This window comes from Orcinus orca, chromosome 16, assembly GCF_937001465.1.
Source record: "Orcinus orca chromosome 16, mOrcOrc1.1, whole genome shotgun sequence".
Lineage (NCBI taxonomy): Eukaryota > Metazoa > Chordata > Mammalia > Artiodactyla > Delphinidae > Orcinus > Orcinus orca.
The window spans coordinates 29,895,174-29,919,208 of record NC_064574.1 but is presented as its reverse complement, the minus strand read 5'-3'; the positions used below and the strand labels follow the sequence as shown (position 1 = coordinate 29,919,208).

Below are 24,035 nucleotides of genomic sequence, written 5' to 3'. Positions count from 1 at the left end.
AAAGCTGGTTGCTGGTGGATTTGGGCAGAGTAAGCTGGGTATTCAGAGTCTGGATATGTGGGCCTGAAACCTTGTTCTGCTGGTTATTACCCCGGTAACACTAGGCAGGTTTCTTGTTCTCTCTGAGTCAGTTTTCTCGTGGGTGTGCTGTGGGTGGTCTACCCAGATCTCCATTGTCTGGCCGTGGCATTGTCCCTTAGCTGCTATGCATGTTGGCTCTTACAGTTCACAGCTTCTCCCTTCCCAAGGGACCCGTGGTTGATGGAAACCATCTTGGGAAATGTCTGGGAGTTTACATCCCTCCCCTCTCCTCAAGTCAGCTGACAGCCAATTGCTAACTGATATGGGGTACAAAAAGTCCAGTCCTCTGGCCTCCAGGCAGAGCAAGTCTGTGGTTCATTCACTCTCCAGAGCTCCCTGTGGGATCAGGCAGAGGCTAGACCCCAGCTGAACACACAGCTTTGCTCAGCTCCTTCCCTTGATCTGTCCTGATTCCCTTACTCCTTGTCTCCTGAGAGCTGCCCTCAATAAATCACATGCACAAGAATCCCCATCTCAGGCTCTGCTTCCAGGGGACCTGATTTATCTATAGGCATCTATCTCAAAGTGTGGTAGGTAAATCCAACTGAGATAATATCTATACAAGTGTGATGTAAGGGGAGCATGCTGGGTTTAGCAAACAGAATTTGCTCTGTGGTTCAAAGATAAACTATCCAGAGTTCTCCTCTTGGATCTCAAACTAGGATACTGGTAGAATCCAAGAAGCACAGTGGTGGGCTTCACCCAGACCTGAGGAAGATATTCTGGAGGAAGAAACTTCTAAGCTAAGACCTAGAGTGAAAATAGAGTGTGTGTGTGCAGCGAGTGGGTATAGGGCAGGGTTAGGTAGTGAGTGGGTAGGAAGGATGCCAGAAAAGTTTTACGCAGAGGTGACATGGTCAATTTTGTGCTTTTGTAAAGGTCCCATTCAGTATTCAAACCCCAATGGAGGGAGTTTCTTGATAAAGATACTTCAAGAAACTGTAATCATAAAGGATACTGGAAAAAGAATTGTTCTGCCTTGGCTAAGAAGATAGAGAAAATAGGTAAAAAATGAAATGATTGGACTTCTGGGTTTCACTCCAATGTGTAAAGAGCTCCATCCTACTAACAAGAAAAAAGCTGAACAAACTGAAAAACAATTCTTTTTAGATCCATCAGAAAATTGAGTTTGTAGGGCAAGCTACTGTCCGCAAACTGGAGAGGCAGAGAATCATAGCTTACCTTGAGCAGAAGCCCTCCATGGGAGCCAGTGCTTATAGTGCTTAAAGGGAGAGTATTCAGGACTTACTTTAATTAGGTATGGTAAGATACTCAGACATGGAAATGACTGTCATGGAGGAAGAGGTTTTTGGACTTACAGATCCCAAGCAACACCGTGTCACATAGGGCCACATGAGGAAGCACAATGTTCAGTCAGTAGCAAGGCAGAGAGGAAAAATGTGGGCAAGAGCCTTTATTATGGTTTCTAAGGAAAGGAAGGGGTGAGGCAGGGTAAGCAGGTTTAGGATTGGCTAATTTGAATAATTTCAGTGGGCCCTGGAGCATAGGGGCATTCCCTAGTTGTTCTGATACCAGGCCCTGGGGTGAATAGGACGGGTGGATAGAGGCCCAGAGTATGAGCTTGATAAAGATTGAGGTTATAAACCTGGGTTGGTTGGTTTGCATACGAAAGGAAAGCTTGCAGATGAGTTGTTTGCTATCTCTAAGAATTAGCTAAAACTGGGAGGGCTGTCCTTCCAGGGTCAACAAAGCCTCAAGGTGCCAAAGGATCAGAATATAGAAGATAAAAAGCATGGCTATTACTGGTAGGAATACAAACTGTAATTGATGAAATGCTGGAGGCTTATTGTGTGCTAGCTTGAGAGTTAAAAACTATGGGGCCCAGTCTTTGGAGGAGGGGGCACACTTTCGTGAATTTTACCTCCTGGGAGCACTAGCAGGTTCTCACTGTGAAGACTGGAGGAAAATCCATGGTGCTTCCAGCAGGGGGAGGGGAAAGTACTCATTTTAAAATATGAAAAGTAACCCAGATTGTCCTGTTCTCTTTAACAAAGGCCTGCTGTGAGATAATAGAAATATCTATTGGTCTGTGTCCCCAGTTCCAGGCACAGAGGTCCTAAAATCTTTGTAAAATCCTAAGAGCACTAGGAACATCTATTCTTCTAATGAGGTGATTCTGATGGGCTCCTGAATGGCTGGATGGGGACTGGTCACCAGAAAGACCAACCCATGATTAGAAGCTTGCAATTGTCAGCCCTGCCCCACCCCCAACCTCAAGATGGGGGAGAGGGGCTAGAAATGAAGTTAAGAATTGATGATGCCTATGTGAGGAAGTCTCTATAAAATCCCAATAACAGTGGGTTGGGAGAGCTTCTTGTTGGGTAAACACATCCACATACTGGGAGGGTGACACACTCCAACTCCCAGACCTTCCCTCATGTATCTCTTCATCTGCTATTACTCTGTATCCTTTATTATATCCTTTAATAAACTGGTAAGTGTAAATAAATATTTCTCTGAGTTCTGTGAGCCACTCTAGCAAATTAATTGAACCCAAGGAGGGGGTCTTTGGGACCTTGGATCTATAGCTGGTTGGTCAGAAGGACCTGGGCTTGTGATTGGTATCTGAACTGGGGGTAGGTTTCAATCTTGGGGAAATAAGCCTGTGGGGTCTCAGTAAGTAGTGTCAGAATTGACTTATACTGTGGGACACCCAGCTAGTGTCACACTGTTGTAAGGGAAAACTTCCATACATTTGGTGGCAAGAAATATCAGAAGTGAAGTGTTCTGTGTGAGTAGTAAAGGAGACACATAGGGAAGGAACTCACAGTAGGGAAGAAACTCACAGTAGGGAAGAATTGGGTTTTTCCCTATGTGGGAAAGAAAAAAAACAGAGTGTTTCCTTTACACCTATGCTCCAGGGAAATTATTTTACCGGAGTGAGCCTAACTGACCAGAGTTTACCAGCTTTATTGACCTGGAAGAATGGAAATACCCCCACTCCAGCCACCTTTAGACTTCTTGTGTCACCAAAGGCTGGGGGGAGAAGGCTGAGAAGCTCTTGTGAAGGTCACAGCCTAGAGGCACAGGCTCACTAAAGACTGAAATCTAGTGATAGGATTATAGCATTTCCCTTGCCCCATACTTTACCACCACATAAACAAGACTCCAGTATAATGACAGGGGATGACAACAGAGAAAACTGCAAGGCTCAGACTCAAAAAAAAAAAAAAAAAAAAGGAGTTCCTAGGGAAACTCAAAACAACAGGAGAGACAAGAACAAGGACACTAAAGGAAATTGAGTCCTCTGACACCTACAGCTACAGTGAACAATGAACATGGCCTAACAGCCAGACAAACATAAAACAACATACTAAAGGCCTATTTACCTCAGTTCCGTTAACCCAGTACATCATGTTTCTCTCAGCAAACAATTACAAGGCATACTAAGAGATAAAAAACACAGTTTGAAGAGACAGAGCAAACATCAGAACCAGACTTGGATATGGCAGAGGTTCTGGAATTATCAGACCAAGAATTTAAAATGACTATGATTAATATGCTAACAGATCTAATGGAAAAGGTGGACAACATACATACAAAAACAGATGGGTAGTGTAAGCAGAGAGATTGAAACTCTAGAGAAGAATTGAAAGGAAATGATAGAAACCAAAAACACTGTAACAGAAATGAATGCCTTTGACGGGCTCATTAGTAGACTGATCATAGTCAAGTAAAGAATCAGTAGAGTGGAAGATATGTCAATAGAAACTTCCCAAACTGAAAAGCAAATAGAAAAAAGGATAAAAAGACAGAACAAAACATCCAAAGAACTGTGAGACAATTACAAAATGTGTAACATAGAGTAATGGGGATACCAGAAGGAGAAGAAAGAGAGAAAGGAATAGAAGAAATATTTGAAGTAATAATGGTTGAAAATTGTCTAAAATCAATGACAGCCACCAAACCACAGATCCAGGAAGCTCAGAGAACACCAACAAGGACAAATGTCAAAAAATCTCCACCTAGTATATTGTATTAAAATTACAAAGAATCAAAGACAGAGAAAAAATCTTGAAAGAAGCCAGAAGGGGGAAGAAAAAAACTCATTTTACCTCTAGAGAAACAAGGATAAGAATTATATGATTTCTCTTCAAAAACCACACAAGCAAGAAGAGAGTGAAGTGGAATATTTTAAAGTGCTGAAAGGAAAAAAAAAAAACAAAACCCCATGGTCTAGAACTTTGTATCCAGCAAAATTATTCTTCAAACATAAAGGAGAAATAAAGACTTTCTGAGACAAACAAAAATTGACCAGACTTGCCTTGAAAGAAATGATAAGTTCAAAAAAAAAAAAAGAAATGATAAGTTCTTCAGAGAGAAGGAAAATGATGTAGGTCAGAAACTTGGATATAAGTAAAGAAAGAGCATTCAAGAACGAACAAACAAATGACGTATAAAATCATTTATGTTTCTTACTTTTAATCTAACAGATAAGAGTTTTAAAATAATAATAGCAACAATATATTAGATGATTATAGCTAATGGATAAGTGAAATGAATGACAGCAATGTTAAAAGGATGGGAAGGAGGAATTGGGAAGACTCTGTTATAAAGTACCTGCACTACCCATGAAGAGGTATAGTGTTACTTGAAAGTGGACTTGGCTTAGTTGTTAATGTATACTGCAAACTCTAGTGCTAAAAAAAGTGAAAAATGTAGTATTTAGTATAATATGCTAAAAAAGGAGAGAAATTGGAATCATATAAAATGCTCAATCAAAACACAGAACAAGAGTGGAAGACAAGAATAGGAACAAAAAACAAGGGCAGTGAATAGAAACAGCAAAAAATATGGTAAATATTAATCCAACTATATCAATAATCACTTTAAATGTCAATAGTCTAAATGAAGCAATTAAAGACAGAGATTGTCAAAGTGGATAAAAAAAGACAACTATATGTTGTCTACAAGAAATCTACTTTAAATATAAAGACACATATAAACTAGAAGTAAAGGGATGGAGAAAAAAATATCATGCTAACACTAAACAAAAGAAAGCTAGAGTAACTGTACTAATTTCAGACAAACAGATTTCAAAGCAAGGAAAATAACCTGGGATAAAGTAGGGCATTACATAATGATAAAGAGGTCATTTCTCCAAGAAGACAAAATAATCTCTCATATGTTTGCACCTAACAACAGAGCACCAAAATATGTGAAGCAAAATCTGATAAAACTGCAAGGAGAAATGGACAAATCCACTACAATAGTTGGAGACTTCAACACACCTCTATCAGTAATTGAAAGATACAGTAGGCAGAAAATCAGTAAGGACATAATTGAACTGAACAGCACCATCAATCAACTGGATCTAATTGACATTTATAAAACACTTCATCCAACAACAGCAGAACATACATTCTTCTTGAGCTCACATGGAACATTCACCGAGATAGACAACATTCTGGCCCATAAACATATGTTAACAAATTTAAAAGAATAGAAATTATTCAAAGTATGAGGTCAGATCACAATGGAATTAAACTAGAAATCTGTAACAGAAAAATAACTGGAAAATACCAAAATATTTGAAGATGGAACAACACATTTTTAAATAACACATGGGACAAAGAAGAAGTCTCAAGAGAAATTTTTAAATACTTTGAATTAAATTTAAATGAAAATAAAACTTATCAAAATTTGTGGATGCAGCAAAAGGAGTGCTTAGAGAGAAATTGTAGTACTGAATACATACATTAGAAGACACTTAAAAATCTATAATCTAAGCTTCCACCTTGTGAAACTAGAAGAGCAAATTAAATCCAAACTAAGCAGAAGAAAAGAAATAATGAAAATTAGAACAAGACATCAATGAAAATTAAAATAGGAAAGCAATGGAGAAAATATGAAACCAAAAGCTTTTTTTTTTTTTTTTTTTTAAAGAGCAGTAATATTGATAAACCTCTAGTCTGGAAAACCAAGGAGAAAAGTGAGAAAACACAAATTTCTAATATCAGAAATGAAAGAGTAGTTATCACTATTATCACATGGACTTTAAAAGGGTAGTAAAGGAATATTATGAAAAACTTGATGCTTATAAATCTGACAGCTTGGATGAAATAGACAAATTCCTAGAAAGACACAATTTACCAAAACTCATACAAGAAAAAATAGGTAATTTGAATAGGCCTATATCTATTTAAGAAATTGAATCAACAATTAATCTTAAACAAACAAAAAGAACCCAAGCCAAAAACCAACCAAACAAACCCAAAACCAGGCCCAGATGGTTTCACTAGTGAATTCCACCAAATGTTTAAAGAAAAAATATAATTTCTTTACAATCTCTTCCATAAAATTTCTATTAGGGAATACTTCCCAACTCATTTTATGAAGCTTGCATTACCCTAATACCAAAACTATACAAAAACATTACACAGAAGGAAAATTACAGATCAATATCCCTCATGAACATAGATGTCAACATCCTCAATAAAACATTAGCAAATTGAGAGTTCCCTGGTGGCCTAGTAGTTAGGATTCCAGGCTTTCACTGCCATGGCCAGGGTTCAATCCATGGTCAGGGAACTGAGATCCCACAAGCTGCATGGCATGGCAAAAGAAACAAAACAAAACAAAACAAAAATATATATATGAAGAATAACATACCACAACCAAGTGGGATTTATTCCAGGTGTGCAAGACTGATTCAATATTAGAAAATCAATTAGTATAATCCATCATACCAACATGGTAATGACATGATCATATCAATATGATCATATCAATAGATTCAGAAAAAGCATTTGAAAAAATACAACACCTATTCATAATAAAACCTCTCGGCAAACTAAAAGTAGATGGGAACTTCCTCAACCTGATAAAGAATTTTTACAAAAAACCTACAGCTAATATCACAGTTAATGGTGAGAAACTATATACTTTCCCCCTCAGATTGGGAACAAGATGTGGATGTTCCCTCTTACATATTCAACATTTTACTGGAAGTCCCAGCTAATGCAATAAAACAAGAAAAAGAAATAAAAGGTATACTGATTGGAAAGGAAGAAATAGAACTGTCTTTGTTTACAGATTATATTATTATCTATGTAGAAAATCTCAATGAATCCACAAAAAACCTTCCTAGAACTAAAAAGTGATTATAGCAAGGCTGCAGAATGCAAAGCAAATGTGCCGGGGCGGGTGGTGCGGGGGCGAGTCAAGATGGCTGTGTGGGAAGACGTGGAGTTTGCATCTCCCCACAACTAGGGTGCCTGCCGGACGCTGGTGGGGGACCTTGATGCCCAGGAAGATGGGAGGAACCCCCAAGCAACCGGCTCATTTGCTCTGAGGGAAGCCGGCCACCATGTTGTGAGAATGCTCAAACAACTCTAGGAGGATGTCGATGTGGGGAGGAACTGAGGCCTCCTGCCATTGGCCAGCATCATCTTGCCAACAGCCATGTGACTGGAGCAGATACTCCAGCCCTAGCCAAGCCTTCAGATGAGACTGCAGCTCCAGCCACCATCTCACCCACTCCCTCTTGAGAGATCAGGGGTCAGAACCACATTGCTAACCATCCTCAGATTTCTGACCCACAGAAACTGTATGTGATGATAAATATTTATTGCTGCTTTAAAAAAAGAATTTAATGTGCCAAAGTCTTATATACCAGCAATGAGAAAATTGGAATTGAAATTAAAAACAAAACATCATTTACGTTAGTACCAAAAAATGAAATACTTAGGTATAAATCTAACAAACTATGTGAGGTCTATATGAGGAAAACTACAAAACTCTGATGAAAGAAATCAAATATCTGAATAAATGGAGAGCTATTTTATGTTCATGGATAAGAAGCCTCAATATTACTGAGATGTCAGCTCTTCCCAATTTCATCAATAGATTCAACACAGTCCCAATCAAAATATCAATGAGTCATTTTGTGAATTTTGATACATTTATTCTAAAGTTTATATGGAATAGCAAAAGATCCAGAATAGCCAACATAAGAGAAGAACAAGGTTGAAGGACTGACACTACCCAACTTCAAGACTTACTGTAAAGCTACAGTAACAAGGCAGTGTGATATCAGTGAAAGAATAGACAAATAGATCAATGGACCAGAATAGAGAGCCCAGGAATAGACTCACACAAATATAGCCAACTGATCTTTGACAAAGGAGGAAAGGCAATTCCCAAAATGGTACTGGAACAACTGAACATCACATCATATGTCAAGAAAAAAAAATCTAGACACAGACCTTATACCTTTCACAAAAATAAACTCAAAATGAATCATAGATCTAAATGTAAAACGCAAAACTATAAAACTCCTAGTAGGTAACATAAGAGAAAATCTAAGTGATCTTGAGTTTTGAAAGACTTTTTAAACACCTAAAGCATGATCTGTGAAAGAAAAATTTGATAAGTTGGACTTTATTAAAATTTAAAAGTTCTGCTCTGCAAAAGACACTGTTAAGGGGCTTCCCTGGTGGCTCAGTGGTTGGGAGTCCACCTGCTGATGCAGGGGACACGGGTTCGTGCCCCGGTCCGGGAAGATCCCACATGCAGCGGAGCGGCTGGGCCCGTGAGCCATGGCCGCTGAGCATGCACATCCGGAGCCTGTGCTCCGCAACAGGAGAGGCCACAGCAGTGAGAAGCCCGCGTATCGCAAAAAAAAAAAAAAAAAAAAAAAAAGACACTGTTAAGAAGAAAATGAAAATACAAGCCATATGCTGGAAGAAAATATTTGTAAAACACATATTCAACAAAGAATTTGTACACAAATACACAAAGAACTATTAAAACTCAACAGTAAGAAAAACTCAATAAAAAAAAGTGGACAAAATACCTGAACAGATACTTAACCAAAGAAAATATACAGATGGGAGATAGGCATATGAAAAAATGTTATCACATGTCATCAGGGAACTGCGAATTAAAACAAGAAGATACTACTACACAGCTACCAGAATGACTAAAATTCAGTAGACTAACAGCACCAATTGCTGGTGAGGATGTAGAACGGCCACAACTATCATTTATTTCTAATAGGAATACAAAATGGTACAGCCACTTTGGAAGACAGTTTGGCAGTTTCTTAAAATGCTCAACGTAGGTTTACCCTATGATGCAGCAATTGTACTCCTAGATGTTTACCCAAATGAATTGAAAACTTAGGTCCACACAAAATACCTAAAAATGTTTATATCAGCTTTATATTTGCCAAAAATTGGAAGCAACCAAGATGTCCTTCAATGGGTGACTGCATAAACAAACTGTGATACATACAGACAGTGGAATATTACTCAGTGTTAAAATGAAATGAGTTATCAAGCCATGAAAAAACGTGGCAGAACCGAGACCTCCCTGGAGGTCCAGTGGTTAAGACTCCACGCTTCCACTCCAGGGGGCGTGGGTTTGGTCCCTGGTGGGGGATCTGTCCCGCATGCAATGCAGCGTGGCCAAGAAAACCCACAAAAACATGGAGGAACCTTCAATTCATATTCCTATCATATTCCTAACTGAAAGAAGACAGATTGAAAAGGCTACATACTGTATGATTGCAACCATATGACATTCTGGAAAAGGGAAAACTATGGCGATGATAAAAGATCAGTGGTTGCCAGGAGGGCAGGGGAAAGAGGAGGGACATTTTTAAGGCACATCATTCTGTATGATACTGTAATGGTGGATTTGTTAAAACCCATAGATTGTTTTATACTTCAATTTAAAAAAAAGGAAAAAAAACCATAGAATGTACAACACAAGGAGTGAACCCTAACGTAAACTGTAGACTTTAGTTGATAATAATGCATCAATATTGGTTCATCAATTGTAACAAATATAACACACTAATGCAAGATGTTAATAATAGGGAAAGCTGGGGTGAGAGGAGGAAGGAAGATTATATATGGGAACTCTGTATATTCTGTGCAATTTTCCTGTAAATCTAAAGTTATTCTAAAAGATAACATCTATTAAAAAATGAAATCATTGATCAATGAGATGCTCCAAGGGACATCTAAAGGAGAAGTTTCTCTAAAGATTAAAGGAGCTCATTTGATTTGTTTATAAGATATCAATGTGTTTATATAAATTAAATATTCCAAAAAATCGTAGAAATTTGGTAAAAATTTGGCAAATGAACTAGTTTATTATGTCTGGTTTAATAAAAAGAAACATGCCTTCTTTGATTTTTCAGCATTAAATACAACACAAGATTATACTTTTATTCTACTTAGGTATCCTAAACTTATATAGGTTCATTGATTAAATATGCTAGTGATACTTCTACTTAAAGTTTAAGATTATGAAATACATAAATTTGTGCTTAATTAAATTGATTCATCATTCTGAACATTTGATTTCAATAGATTTATGTTTTATAGTATTCCAGCTGCAAGATTAATTTCCAAGATTTATAGGTATCTTGAAACTTTGGACTGATACTAAATTGAGCTAATGGTATTCATTGGATGCCTAGATCATTTCTAAGTAAGATGAAATTCTGAAACATTGATTACTAAGCAAGATTTTAAGTTTGTATCCTTTTGCTTCTTTTTAAAAAATATGCTACCTAGAAGTAATATCTTTGTGTCTGTAAATGAACATGTACATTTCTGTCCCTTTGAAAAATTATGTGTGGGGTGTGTTTGTTTGCAGAAAGTTGTGTTATGTGTACTCATGAGTTCTGCTAGTCTAAAGTGCTGATGTGTGACAGCTGACAATTATCCATCTTCCCAGCTTATTCTGTGAGATAGAAGTTCCTTCAGTTAACGGTTATAATTCAGTGAGACTCTACTATGATTAGTCTTGACAGAAAGGCACAACTTTGTATGCAAAGTGAAAAATGTGTTTTTGTTAAGGGAGAAGGAATAGGTTTGCCCTAAAATGAAATGACAGGCTGTTGCAGAGTGAATGGAGCATGGTGAAGGACAAAACCTGAATGGATATAGAAAATAGCAGAAGGTTCATGGAAAGGGAATTTTACTAGCCTTGGATTATAGGTGAGTAAATAATGAGTCTGAGAAGCTATGAAACCTGTTAAAATCCTAACAAAATCTGCTCAGTTTTGATGGGCTTGTTTCTGTTTATTTTTATAGTTTACTGTTAGTTGCCTTCATTTATGATATAAAGCACCCCCCCATCCTTTATCTGACTATATAGCAAAGATTCTGAGTCTTCCCACAATAATTCTTTGTGTTGGCTTTATTATGGCTTTGATTATTTAGGAAAACAAAGCTTCCTCACTTATGAAGTGCTAAGGTTCTTGGTAGGTGATCATGTTACCCTCTAAGTATATTTTTCAAAGTTTTTTTTGTCACTTTCAAATGAGTAGCCAAATATTGTTTCTAAGGCATCCATGATCCTATCTTGTGTTCAAATCTGAGAGCTTTTTTTTTTTTTTGGCAGTGCTGCATGGCTTGCCGGATCTCAGTTCCCCAACTAGGGATTGAACCCGGGCCACCGCAGTGAAAGCGCCAAGTCCTAACTACCGGATCGCCAGGGAATTCCCATCAAATCTGAAAAATTTTGATTTCATTTTTGTTTCTAAGATTGACTCGTAAGTGTAAAATGAAGTAAAATAACTTTCAGAATATCTTTTGTATCTAAAACTTTCTTTGTGATTTCCTAGAGGGCCCTGGGAAGTCACAAAGATTTGTTTTTCCATCTCTTAAAAAAGAAAGGTGCCAGAAGCAGTTAGGATTATTTGATATGTTACTGTTGGAGTTTCATGGGAAGTGGTGTCAAATCAGAAGAGATGCTTAGCCTTTTCTAGGTTAAACTGGTATAGGTCAAATGTTAAATATTTCAGCAATTGTATGCTCTATGGGTTGCTCCTAGAGATTTTTCAATGCCTTTGCTGCCAGGATTGGTTTCTATTTATCAGAGTCCTGATGATGATTTTCTCATGTTAGGCAATGCTATAATTATCAGTCATAATTCAGTTATCATTTAAAATGTTTATTTGATAACAATCTTTTAAAATTTGAATCTAGTATTTTTAAGGCCAGTGCTGTTCAACTGGAGATGAACATCAGACTTACCTATGGAGTTTTATTAACATATGCATACTTAGGACCTACTCCAGATCTACCGAATCTCTTTACTTGATATAGTCTTGATATATTTTTCTTACATGCTTAATATGTTTTGGTATATTATGTATATGTCTTTTTAAAATTGTTTTATACCTCAAGATATCTTTATCTGTTTAACCATCTTTATGAATCTGATATAATGTTCATTGTCTATAAAGACATGCTTAACTATTATAGACATTCTGTTCAAAACTTTTAGATTGCCTTAATTGTGTTTGTTTTGTGTGCTACAGAAACAACTAAATTTCCTTGTCAATTTCATTACCATTATGAAATATTTCACTTTTGACAGCTATCAGTAATAAGTTAACCACAGCCATTTGAAGTTCCTGTTACCTACAGAGACTATTTGTTTTACCCCAAAGCTTCCTTGAAACCTCAGCTGTAGGCCAGAGTTTTTGTCTTCATCAAAGGACTGTCTCAGAACCCTGACTGGAAGGACTCTGTCAGGTACTGTTAACAACTAGCAAAGCAGTGAAATGCTTAAGTAGGTTGGTTCTTGAATTCATGTCCTTCAACTAAAGAGACATAAACTATCCTCAAATTACTGGAAGATTGTCCCTAATGGTGACCTCAGGCTGAAGGTTCTTAGGAGCCACCCTGAAGCAGCAGCCTTCGAATGTACACAGCTGAGCCCAAGATCCACAGAACAAGACCACAGATTGTTAGTTTACGATCTGTATTCCTCTGTTTTCTATTCTTTTACCTATCTTCTATCCTCTCACTCACTTAAGGCTACTTTTAACTGTGTTACTTATAATCCCTGTTTCTAATATTGCTGTTTGCATCCTTAATCACTCCTTGGAATGACTAATTCCCAGCTACAATTCACCCATGAACTGGCGAAAAGGAGCCTTGGGAGCCAACCAGCTTCCCTTGGTCCCAGTTCCTTGTAAGAAATCAGTTGGCCAAAAGCAGGTCACTGGGTGGCCCTCAATGACTGGTATTGAATCTGGCACAGAAACCTGCTGGCTACTACCCACAAATTGGACAGGAACTTATTACGTTGGTATACTAATACTGACTCTCAAGATTGCCTTTGACATTACCCAGGCTCCATTTTGGCCCATTGGTTTGTCCTCTAGGAAAAAGAGATCAGCTTATAGTTTCATTGAAAAAGGAGAAAAACTGGCCCTGATTCCAGAACTGAAACCCTAACTACTCTAGGGGAATTCTGGATTTCTTTCTTCTCTCCTCAGTACTCTTCATTTTATACTTTACAAGAGGCCCAGATAGTAGGGTGAACCTTATGATTGAGAGAAAAAAGCAGCAGGACTCAGGCAATGCCACGAAGGCCGTAGAATATATCTCCTTAGAGGTTAGAACAGAGCTGCTTTAGATATAGTATTGACCTCTCAAGGGTAATATGAGCTGTTTCAGGGGAAGAATATTGTACTCACATTCCTGCAGACCTCTCAGAGATCTTTAACATTACTAAAAAGATCCAGGTAGTAAATGAAGATATCATAAAACTGGGTTATATGTCTAATGACCCCATATGTAGTTCTGTGGACACATCAGTTTGGGCATGAGATCTGTGTTCTTGTTCAGTCTGGGCACTCTTGGCTCCTGGCTGAAAAGTGGGCTATATAAACTCTGGTCATAATCCTCTTAGTATTTTTCTGCATTCCCGTGTTCAGATGTGTGATCTCCAGAGTTTTGAATTCTATTACACAGCTGCTGTGCGTCAAATGATCCAGCAAAGGGTCATCCCTCAAAAAGAACTGGAAAACCTGATACACAGGTTGAAAGGACCACCAGCAGAACAACTTTTCAGCAGACAATTGACATGCAATTATGACACCTCAAACAGCACTGAAGATCCGAATTGATACTCTCAGATATTGATGGTCAGTCCTTCAGCTCAGGATGAAGAATGACCAGAAAGACAAACTGAGAACTGAAGCCATTTCCCCACATTCAGCCTGGACATGGAGAAGCCCAACTACACATTAGTGTCTATATGAAGATGATGTTGTGCTATGCCTCTATCTTCGTTAGCATGACTTTATTTTTCCAGGAAACTCCTGACCAGCAAATGGCTTGATTGCTTATTACAGAATTTTCCCAAAGACCCATCAGCTCTGCAGTGGAAAGCATAACAGACTCTAATTTGCTTCCTAAGATTTTTTTCAATGCTTTGCTTCAAAATCCTGGCCTTGCTGTTTATTGTGGATTGTTATATTGTGATTCTTACCCAATCCTAATCAAGCTGTCACTTTGGAAGTCCTATCCTAAATCAAACGTTCATTTCTTAATAAATTCTGACTTACCTTCCCCTCTCTGAGATATTGTCAAGACTTTGCTTGCTGTAAGCAATAAATCGGCTTTGTCTTATCAACAGGCCTGTTGGTGATATTTAGGGAGCCAGCTCTTGACAATAACTTAGATGAACGTATTTTTTTTTTAAAGAAGGAATGAAAGGTGGACTAAATAAAAAAAGATCTTGGAACTACAGAGGGAGAGTGATGAATTATGGTTGGGATGGTTGGAAATGCTTCACCAAGAACTGATGTTTCCTCTGAGTCTTAAAGGATGAACATGAGTTTGACAAGAGAAGAAAGGGGTTGAGATAGAGAGGGGTAGTGGTGATAGTGAGGTGGGGGGATTCTGGGCAAAGTAAACGGGGGCTTGAAGGACTCCAGTGAAAATGCCAAGAGGTCTGGGGCATGGGTGACCAGGGCAGAGTTGAGTCTCGGGTGTGGTTGGTGCTGGGGCAGGGAGCATGGAGAGAGGAAGTTGCCCAGAGAGCAGTACATACCCTTGGGGAGCAGGGGGAAATCTGGAGGGAGAGAGTGTAATACTGGAGCATCGACCGGATGTGATCTGCATCAAAGGATGATGCTAGCAGCATTGAAGAGGCTGTTGAGGGTGGGGACAGTGGTTCCCAGTCACTGTGGGGCAGACCCCATGAGCATGTTTGCTGTGGTTGCTTCACTTATTGTGAAGGCAAGAAGAGGCATCAAGCAAGGGTCTGACTCCACCATTAACAATCTCCATGTCTTTGGAACTTGGTTTCCAATTGCTGCAATGACTGCAGGGTCTGATGAGACACCTGGTGTAAGTACACTGAAAAGTACTGAGTGCTAGTTACAGACTCAAAGACAGGTGAGCGCATGTGTGGCAGGGTAGGTTTTCTTCACCCACTCCTACCCTAATGTCTTCTCCTTCTCACTTTCTATGGGAAGAGTGTTTTGGTAAGACAATGTAACAACAAATTATTTAAGTGTGATAGTAACTCATCCAAGTTAAGAAGCTGTTCAGTATTAGCCATGAAAGATGGGTTTGTCCTACAGATGCTCTTTCCCATGGTCTGAAAGGCTTTGGCCAGAAACAAATCTACTTCCTCCAAAGACATGGGAGCAAGTGTGAAAAAGTGTGTGCCACCACAGCTGTGATCCCAGGGAAGAGCTCTAGAACTGAGCTAGGCTCTCAGAGAGGGCAGAGGAACAGAAAGGGTGGGCAAGGGATTAAGGAGAAGAGTCTCATGGTCATCAAAGACCAGTTCCATATTGCTTGACAAGACTGAGTAAGAAAGTCAATATACGTTTGTATCCTCTTCTGAACTGTGTATCCTCAGTCAGCTAAGAAACAGTTTTCTCTTTGGTAATGAACTGTACCAGGCATTCTTCCAAGCACCGTAGATGTAACTTGGTGGTTTACATATTTTTTCCAAGCTGTAATTCCTGTTGTAATCTCATTTCCCAACTGAATGGAATTCATGTGGAATGTGGAAAGCAAGCCAGAATTTGTCTTTCAATCTTCCCCAACCTCTTTTACACAGAAAGCAAGCTGCTTTTTTAGTTTTTCTTTCATAGTCAGTTTTCAATAGACTCCACGTAATGCATAATTTAGGAGCTAGGAAGGCAGCTGTCACATTAGGAAGACTTCCAAGCCCCGAATGCACTCGTTTACACTTAAAGGCTTCCTCACGTTTATGCACCTGACTCAAGTCAGAAAATTCAGAGCAAAAAATAGGCTGAAAGGAAAATAGAGAAGCTGGAAGACACAGTGGGTCTGGCTCACCCTTCAACTCTTAACAGTTAAGTATGTTCACTAAATGATACAAGAGGAGGGAGAATTCTGATCCTCCTTTTCAAATAATAGAATAAAAAATTGTAATTATTTTGAGAAACAAACTTTGTATTCTCAGACATTTTTTTCCTTCTTGTAGAACATAAGCTGAAGGTATAGGATTTAGGTCCCTCAGAGGTGACTCCACAGGAGATTTAAAATGGAAATCTTTATGTAATTGTGTTCCAGTTCATTTAACAGATTCCCATTATTGAACTTCACTGCGTCCCTTGACCATTTGGGTCCCTGAAGTTAAAATTTTGAATCACTTCCTCTTTTCTATGCAGAAGGGAAGATGGCAAGGGCGGGGAGGGGTGTGTACGTGGCATATTTCAGTAGAAAAAGGTTTGTGTTTTCGGCAAAATAACTTTCCATTTCAGTCCTGCTCAAGGACCATTCGCCCACAGGTGACCCCCACAAGGCCCACCCCTTCAGGGGTAGCGGAGGGGGAGTCAGGATGGGTGCAGACGGGACAGCAACTGGAAGACAGCAGGGAAATGGAATGTGGAGGACCAGACCCGAGCATCCTACACACAGTGTCATCAAGGGAGCTGACCCTTCTAGAGGATAGGTCCAGCCCCACTGAGCACCGTGCACTTTCTCACACTCACTCCCAAGACTCTGGAGAGATGTGAGGACTGGATGCAGAGGCAGGTGTGGTGGGGAGGAGGGACAGTGGCCATGGGGCAGCTCTGGGCATAGGAAGGAGTGTTGAGATGTCAGTGGTGCCTCCATGGCTCCTCCCGCCTGCCCAAGAGCCCTGGCTCCCCTGCACATCTTGCTCTTGGGTGCCCCCACACCCCCCGCATCACGGGGCTGCTTCACCAAGGGCTCAGGACCCTGGCAGTGGGGGAGCAGTAGGTGCAAGAGGAAGGGCCGGGCAGAGGAGGCAGATGGGGTGGATCCTGGGGCCAGCTCCTCCACGTACCGTGTGCCAGCATGGGGCCAGGACTAGTCCCTCTCAGAATGAGGTAAGAGGATCTCTCCCAGCACTCCCACCCCCACCAAGAAGTACGTCACCTCCTGAGATTCTGCTTCCTCACCTATAAGCAGGGCCCTGCGTGGGATGCGAGAAGGGCACCATAACCACATGTCTCCTGACCTGAAGTGCAGGATGCCCGACCCGTTCATGTGGCTCCTGCCCTCCTGGCAGTGGAGAATCTTCCCCCGTTACTTCTGCTGTCTCTTCAGCTCCTTGTGGAGCAGGTCGCCCCCTCCAGGTGAAGCCTTCACTGGCTCACAGAGGAGCTGCGTCTGCATTCCCGATGGGGAGGTGACCCACCACTGCTGGTATTTTGTGGAGGGTAAGGGTGTGCCCTCTGCAGTCAGGCGGCCTGCGTGTGAGCTCTGATTCCCCCTCCTAGCAGCTGCCTGGGACGGAGGCCCGGCCTCCCAGGCTGGTGAGTGTTCACTGCTCCCTGAGGCTAGCTCAGCGTCACTAACTCTGGGCCTCTCCCCTGACTCCTGTGCTGAGCAGCACCCAGCCTCCTCCCCAGTTATTGGGAGGCTCCTTACGGTGACAGGGAGGGAGGGAGGGAAGCAGGAGCATGGAAGAGAAGGCTGGTGGCTGGCTGGGCCTTGGGGCTCCCCGGGACACCTCACCCCATCTCACCTGTGCCGGGAGAGCTGCTCTTCGCCCGCCCCCTCGCGCCACCTCCTCCTGTAAGAGATACAACAGGGATGACCCACTGACCTCTGGAAAGTCCCCTTCCCTGCACTGCCCCATCTCACTGTGGGGACCCTCAGAGGGTTTACAGCACCTCAGAGGGAACCAGGCTCCAGCTATCTAACTCAACAAGCTCCAGAGTTCCCAGTCCTGACATTTCTTTGACACCCTGGAAAATCATGAGGTCAGAATATCTCCACAACCCCAGACAGACAGATAGACAGAGAAATCTGTGGAAGGGATTGCTAAGGAAAGGTGACTCTAACCAAGACAGGGGCGGCTGAAAGAGCCCCACGGGCTCTGATGGCTTCTGTCGCTCAGTGTTAACGCAGGCATAGGACAGGTCGTTTTTAATCCCCCCAACAGCCCTGCAACGGGGCCATGGCTGCCTTCATTTCATAGCTGAGGCAGGGAGAGCTTGGATAACCAGACTGAGGCTGCTCAGCCAGCAAGCGGCAGGCCCTGCACTCGAACCTGTGTCCCTGTGCCTCAAAGGCGCTGTCTGCTTCCCCATCCCCTGCTGCCCAGGAGACCTGGGAGTGGGCAGAGATGAGGATAAACTCACCTTCCTCCCCAAGGCCCTTTAGCTGGCAGCTCATGGTCTGCAGGGCTCGCTTGGCGCCCAGGCTGGCTCACAAGGCTCGCTCATCCACGCACACCTTCGGCCCAGGGTGTTTTGAGGCCCTCATGGTGGCCGGCCTCCTTTCCTGGCAGCCAGTGCTCCTTGGCTTGTTTGAGATTGAATGTGGAGGCGGGTGAAGTTTGGGAGAGAGGCAGGGCAGGAGGCGGTGAGTTCCCAGCCCTTCAATCCAGCTGCACACTCCTCTGCTCAGGTTTCCCGGCAAAGGGGCGGTGTAGCCTCACGTTTCAGGCATCACTTACACACGGAGGGGCCCTGGAGGGGCCAGAAGCTGCTGGCTCATGTCCCGGCAATGCTGCCACTTGCACTCCAGCCAGGGGAGGTGTGAGGTTCATCCCAGGGTTTTTTCCTTCTATCTTGAGTCACTGGTTGGGACAGGCACCAGGGAAATTCTAGGATGTTTGTGAAAGTTATCATCAGGGCTTCTATTTAAAATACAGATTCCCAGGGCTACCACTGGGCATTCACATGAGTCCTGGTCTGAATCCTGATACAGGAGTCCTGAGCCCACTTTGATGAACTGTTCCTGCTCCCACTATACCTGCTCACTCGCCAGCTCTTCCCACTGCTGCCTGGTTTCAGAAAAGGCAGATTTGGCTGCATTGAAAACCATGACCAGGCTTTCAGAGGAACGGTCTGAAAGGTAATCACAGCCCTCAGCATCCCCTGTTCTTAACCTGGGTTCCCTGGCACTCTGAGCGTCATGGATGGAATTTTGTGGGTCTGTGAACAGGAATGGGGGAAAACATTACGTCTTCATGTTTTCTAGCCTTTAACTGAAATTTAGCATTTCCCTCAAAAAATGTGTGATTTTGTCCCCAGTAGGAGTCACGGACATTTTCTTTTCTTTTTTTAATTGAAATATAGTTGATGTACAATATTATATGTTACAGGTGCACAATACACTGATTCACAATTTTAAAGGTTATGCTCCACTTATAGTTATTGTAAAATATTGGCTATATTCCCTGTGTTGTACAATATTTCCTTGTAGCTCATTTTATATACAGTAGTTTGTACTGCTTAATCTCCTACCCTTATATTGCCCCTCCCCACTTCCCTCTCCACACTGGTAACCACTAATTTGTTCTCTATATCTGTGAGTCTGTTTCTTTTTCTGTTATATTCACATTTGTTGTGTTTTTTAGATTCCACATATAAGCGATATCATATATCTGACTTATATATATTTCTGTTTGACTTATTTCACTTAGCATCCTTCCAAGTCCATCCATGTTGCTGCAAATGGCAAAATTTCATTTGTTTTATGGCTGAGTAGTATTCTGTTGTATATATATATACCACATCTTCTTTATCCATTCATCTGTTGTTGGACACTTAGGTTACTTTCATATCTTGGCAGTTGTAAATAATGCTGTGATGGACATTGGGGTGCATGTACCTTTTTGAATTAGTGTTTTTGTTTCTTTAAGATAAATACCCAGGAGTGGAATTGCTGGGTCATATGGTAGTTTTATTTTTAGTTTTTTGAGAAACCTCCATACTGTTTTCCACAGTGGCTGCACCAATTTACATTCTCACCAACAGTGTATGAGGGTTCCCTTTTTTCCACATCCTTGCCAACGTTTGTTGTTTGTATTCTTTTGATGATACCCATTTTGACAGGTGTGAAGTGATATCTCATGGTGATTTGATTTGCATTTCCCTGAGGATTAGTGATGCTGAGCATCTTTTCGTGTGCCTGTTGGCCATCTGCATGTCCTCTTTGAAAACATGTCTGTTCAGGTCTTCTGTCCATTTTTTAATCGAGTTATTTGTTTTGTTGTTGTTGTTGAGTTGTATGAGCAGTTTATATATTTTGGATATTAACCCCTTATCAGTCATATCATTTGGAAATATTTTCTCCCATTCTGTAGTTTGTCTTTTCATTTTGTTGATGGTTTCCTTTGCTGTGCAAAGGTTTTAAGCTTAATTAGGTCCCATTTGTTTAGTTGTTTTTTTTTTCTTATTTCCTCTGCTTTAAGAGACAGATCTAAAAAAATATTGCTATGATTTATGTCAGAGTGTTCTGCCTATGTTTTCCACTAGGAGTTTTATGGTTTCTGGTTTATGGTTTTTAGATCTTTAATCCATTTTGAGTTTATTTTTGCATGTGGTGTTAGAGAAAGTTCTAATTTCATTCTTTTACATGTAGCTGTCCAGTTTTCCCAGCACCACTCTGAGAAATAAAATATTGCCTGCCATATCAATAAACAAAGGATGTCACTGTCATCAGTGATTGTAGCCCTCCAACGCTGAGCTCTTGAGTCCTGAGGGAGCTCAGGAAAGAAACAAAGAATACCTGCCATCTAGCAGCCATCAGACTGCAGCCACTCCCAACAGTGAGCCTGAGGGAACTCAGGATGAGAAAACCCAGGATACTGGCCCCAGATAGCTGAGGTGCATATCAAAGGAATGATTTCAGTGAGCCCAGACTCTTGCATCTTCCCTTACATAGAAAAGCACTAAATTCCTTCACTTGAGATATCTGGTTTTCTTTAATTAACAATAATCTTTTGATGCTCAGACTACCTGACCTTTGTTGCAAAACTCCTATATATTCTGGCACACCCCCCTCCCCCACCCCGCCTCCTCGGAGCAATTTTCTCAGGGTTACTTGAGATGCTGCCTCCGGGCTTGAAGTCCTCATTATGTCTGCCGCATAAAACATAACTTTTAGTCTACGGCCATACCACCCTGAATGCATCCGATCTCGCCTGATCTTGGAAGCTAAGCAGGGTCGGGCCTGGTTAGTACTTGGATGGGAAACAGGGCAGAGAGCCAGGCTTTGTCTCCTGAGGACACTTTAAGATAACAGTCATGACAGGAACAGAGAGGAGCTAAACCCTGTTTGAGTAAAGGATCAAGAGGTCACATATTTCCCATCCTTGGGGCAAGGGAGACATTGCACATGTGCAGGAAGGCTCCTCAGGGGTTAAGAAGGAGGGGACACCACCCCAGAATAGGTGATACCAAGGCCGTCCCATAGGCCTCTAGGCTGTAATCCATCTTGGAAAAAAGTTGTGCACACATGTTGGGGAGGGCCCTAGGGCAGGGCAGGTGTGGAAACAGAAACCAGATAATTGGCCAAAGGTAAACAAAGATCCAGAAGAACTGCCCTGTATGAATGACTTAATCGCCTCTTTACTGCGCTCCTCCTCGTTAGGGAGGATGACGCCCACACCCTTTCTTTGCAGGTGTGCATCTCTGCCTTTCTTCTGTCTTAACTAAACAGTTTCTCTGTGTGCTCTCCCACTTGTGCTGTATCTCTAATAATAAACTTTATACCTGTTTTTACAGTTTTTGCCTCCTTGAGAAATGCATTTTTCAGTGCAGGCAAGGGCCAGGGGAATTTTTCTTCTAGCCTCTAGCCCCTGGTGGACTAGTGGCTAGGATTCCTGGTTTTCATCCAGGCTGCCCAGGTCCAATTCCTGGGCAGGGGACTAAGATCTCACTTCAAGCCACCGCTCATTGCTGTCTCTCCAAGATCACTTACACATGTTATTTATCCTTCCTGAGCCTCTGTTTCCTCATCTGAAAAATGGGGATAAGAAGACCCCTTCTGGGACTTGTGAGGGATAAATGGATGAAGGCAGGTAAAGGAGCTTGCACAGGCCAGAGAACTCCAGTAGATGGAGAGCGCGTCCCACTGCCCACACATGGGAGGTGCCTGCTTCATGCTCTGGGCCCTACTGGGCCTTGTTTACCTCCCCTCACTCCATGTTCTCTATCCATGCCCCTCTGTGCCCTCGGCAGCTGTGCAAAGAGGGCTTATCTCTTCCTTGTTATAGGAAGATCCCAAGGCCAGTGCCAGGTTAGCCAAGAAACTCTGCTCACCTGTCAGCAGGGAAGCACCTGGACTCAACACAAGCCAGAGTCCAAGAACAGCTCTTGCAAAAATCTGCAGCCGATCCCAGTTAGAGTGGCTTCTCCACTTAGTGATGTTTCTTAGGCTGTGGGTAGCATTCTTCCCAAGCAGGGGAGAACCTTGTTAGAGCAGGTGGAGCCACACCAGGGAGTTTCGGCGTCACCTGCAGTCCACCTCCTGCTGCTTCCGCTGCATGGGCTTCATGTCCCACCATACTGATTTCTCCTTGTCTTCCTCCTGCTAGAGGACAGAGGAGTTCTTGTGGGCATGAGTCCAATACCTCCAGGGTTGGGGAGCTCACTCCCTCTTTAAGCTGCTCTTTTCACTCACACGCACACTGGCTTTGGGGAGAGTTCATTCTGGTGCCTATTTCTGAAAGCTTCACAGACACAGAAGGCTCATCATCGGAAGCACCCAGAGTGCTCCTTCCCAGGTGGTCAGCCACACCCACAAGTTTTGGTCATTTGCATCCATCCAAACCAGTCCCTGAAGCTGAATCCAGCCTCTGTACCCTGATGCTAAATTAAATCTCGGAGACAGAATTTTGGGTGAAGTAGGAAAGAATGGCTTTATTGCCTTGCCAGGCAAAGGGGGCCACAGCGGGCTAATGCCCTCAAAACTGCGTGTCCCCACTTGGAGAGGGTAGTGAGAAATTTTATAGTAATGGTTCAAAGAGGGCGTGATCAGCTCGTGGACATTATTCTGATTGGCTGGTGGTGAGGTAAGTGAGAGTCAGCATCATCAACCTTCTGGTTCCAACCCTTCTGGGGTCTACGTGGATGTGGGCAGCACACCTTTGTTAACCGTTAACGTCTCTCACCTGGTGGGGGTGTCAGTATCTGGGAAACAGCTCACAGATATTGTGTGTCTCCCCTGATGGGGCACCAGGACCCTGTCCCAAGGCTGCACTGTTGTTTCTCTTGACTGTTTTTTCCTCCCTGGTCTCACATCCCCTCCCTTCCCTAATTAACAACTGTTTGAATCTGCTCGTTGGAACTCAGGGAAGGTCATGGAGACTGAATGAAGCCTCTTTCCTGTAATCAAAGAAGTGGGGGACACAGAAGGGCTTTGTGCCCAGGAGCCCCACAGGCCCTGCTCGGTGTCACCCACAACCCACTTGCCACAACTCTTTGATTGCACTGGCCACACTTGGCGACTTGAATCTCTCTCCCTCCCTTATGTTCCCGCAAGTGTGAGGCAGCCCTTGACCCTCCACAATGCTAGAAAAAAGGAGGTACCCCGTCTTGTTTGTGGGGAGGGATCAGGGGACCCCCCAGGAAGTGGCGTGCTGAATTGAGTTTTAAATGTGAGGAAAGTATCTTGGGCTGAGGTGACAGCAAGGACAGGGCAAGAAGTCTGCCACCTGTCCTTCAGTGGTGTTGCTGGGTAAGTGTGAGGTGAGGCCAGGAGGAAGGTGAGTCTGATGGGCAGGCTGGGCAGACTGTGGAGGAGACTGGCAATCATATTTCAAGGATACAGCACCCTGAAGGGCTTTGATCAAGGACACAAGCCTCTCAGACAGAGGGTTAGAAGCAGGTGAGTCATATAACCTCTGACGCTGTGTCACTTAATTCTAAAAGTTTTGCCATCCTTGAGGAAATGCAGCCATTGGATATGCAGTGTCTGAAAACAATA

The 24,035-nt window shown here is 42.1% G+C and overlaps 1 protein-coding gene across 1 annotated transcript in view; it reads right to left on the bottom strand.

The window, feature by feature from the left end:
• Positions 1-18,494, bottom strand: part of TMC2 (transmembrane channel like 2) — an 83,913-nt gene extending 65,419 nt beyond the window's left edge. The window contains 2 exon segments of the mRNA XM_049699243.1: positions 17,839-17,886; positions 18,458-18,494. Coding sequence (XP_049555200.1) covers positions 17,839-17,886; positions 18,458-18,491 — 82 coding nt within the window. The 5' untranslated portion in view covers positions 18,492-18,494.
• Positions 18,495-24,035: the final 5,541 nt, after the last annotated feature.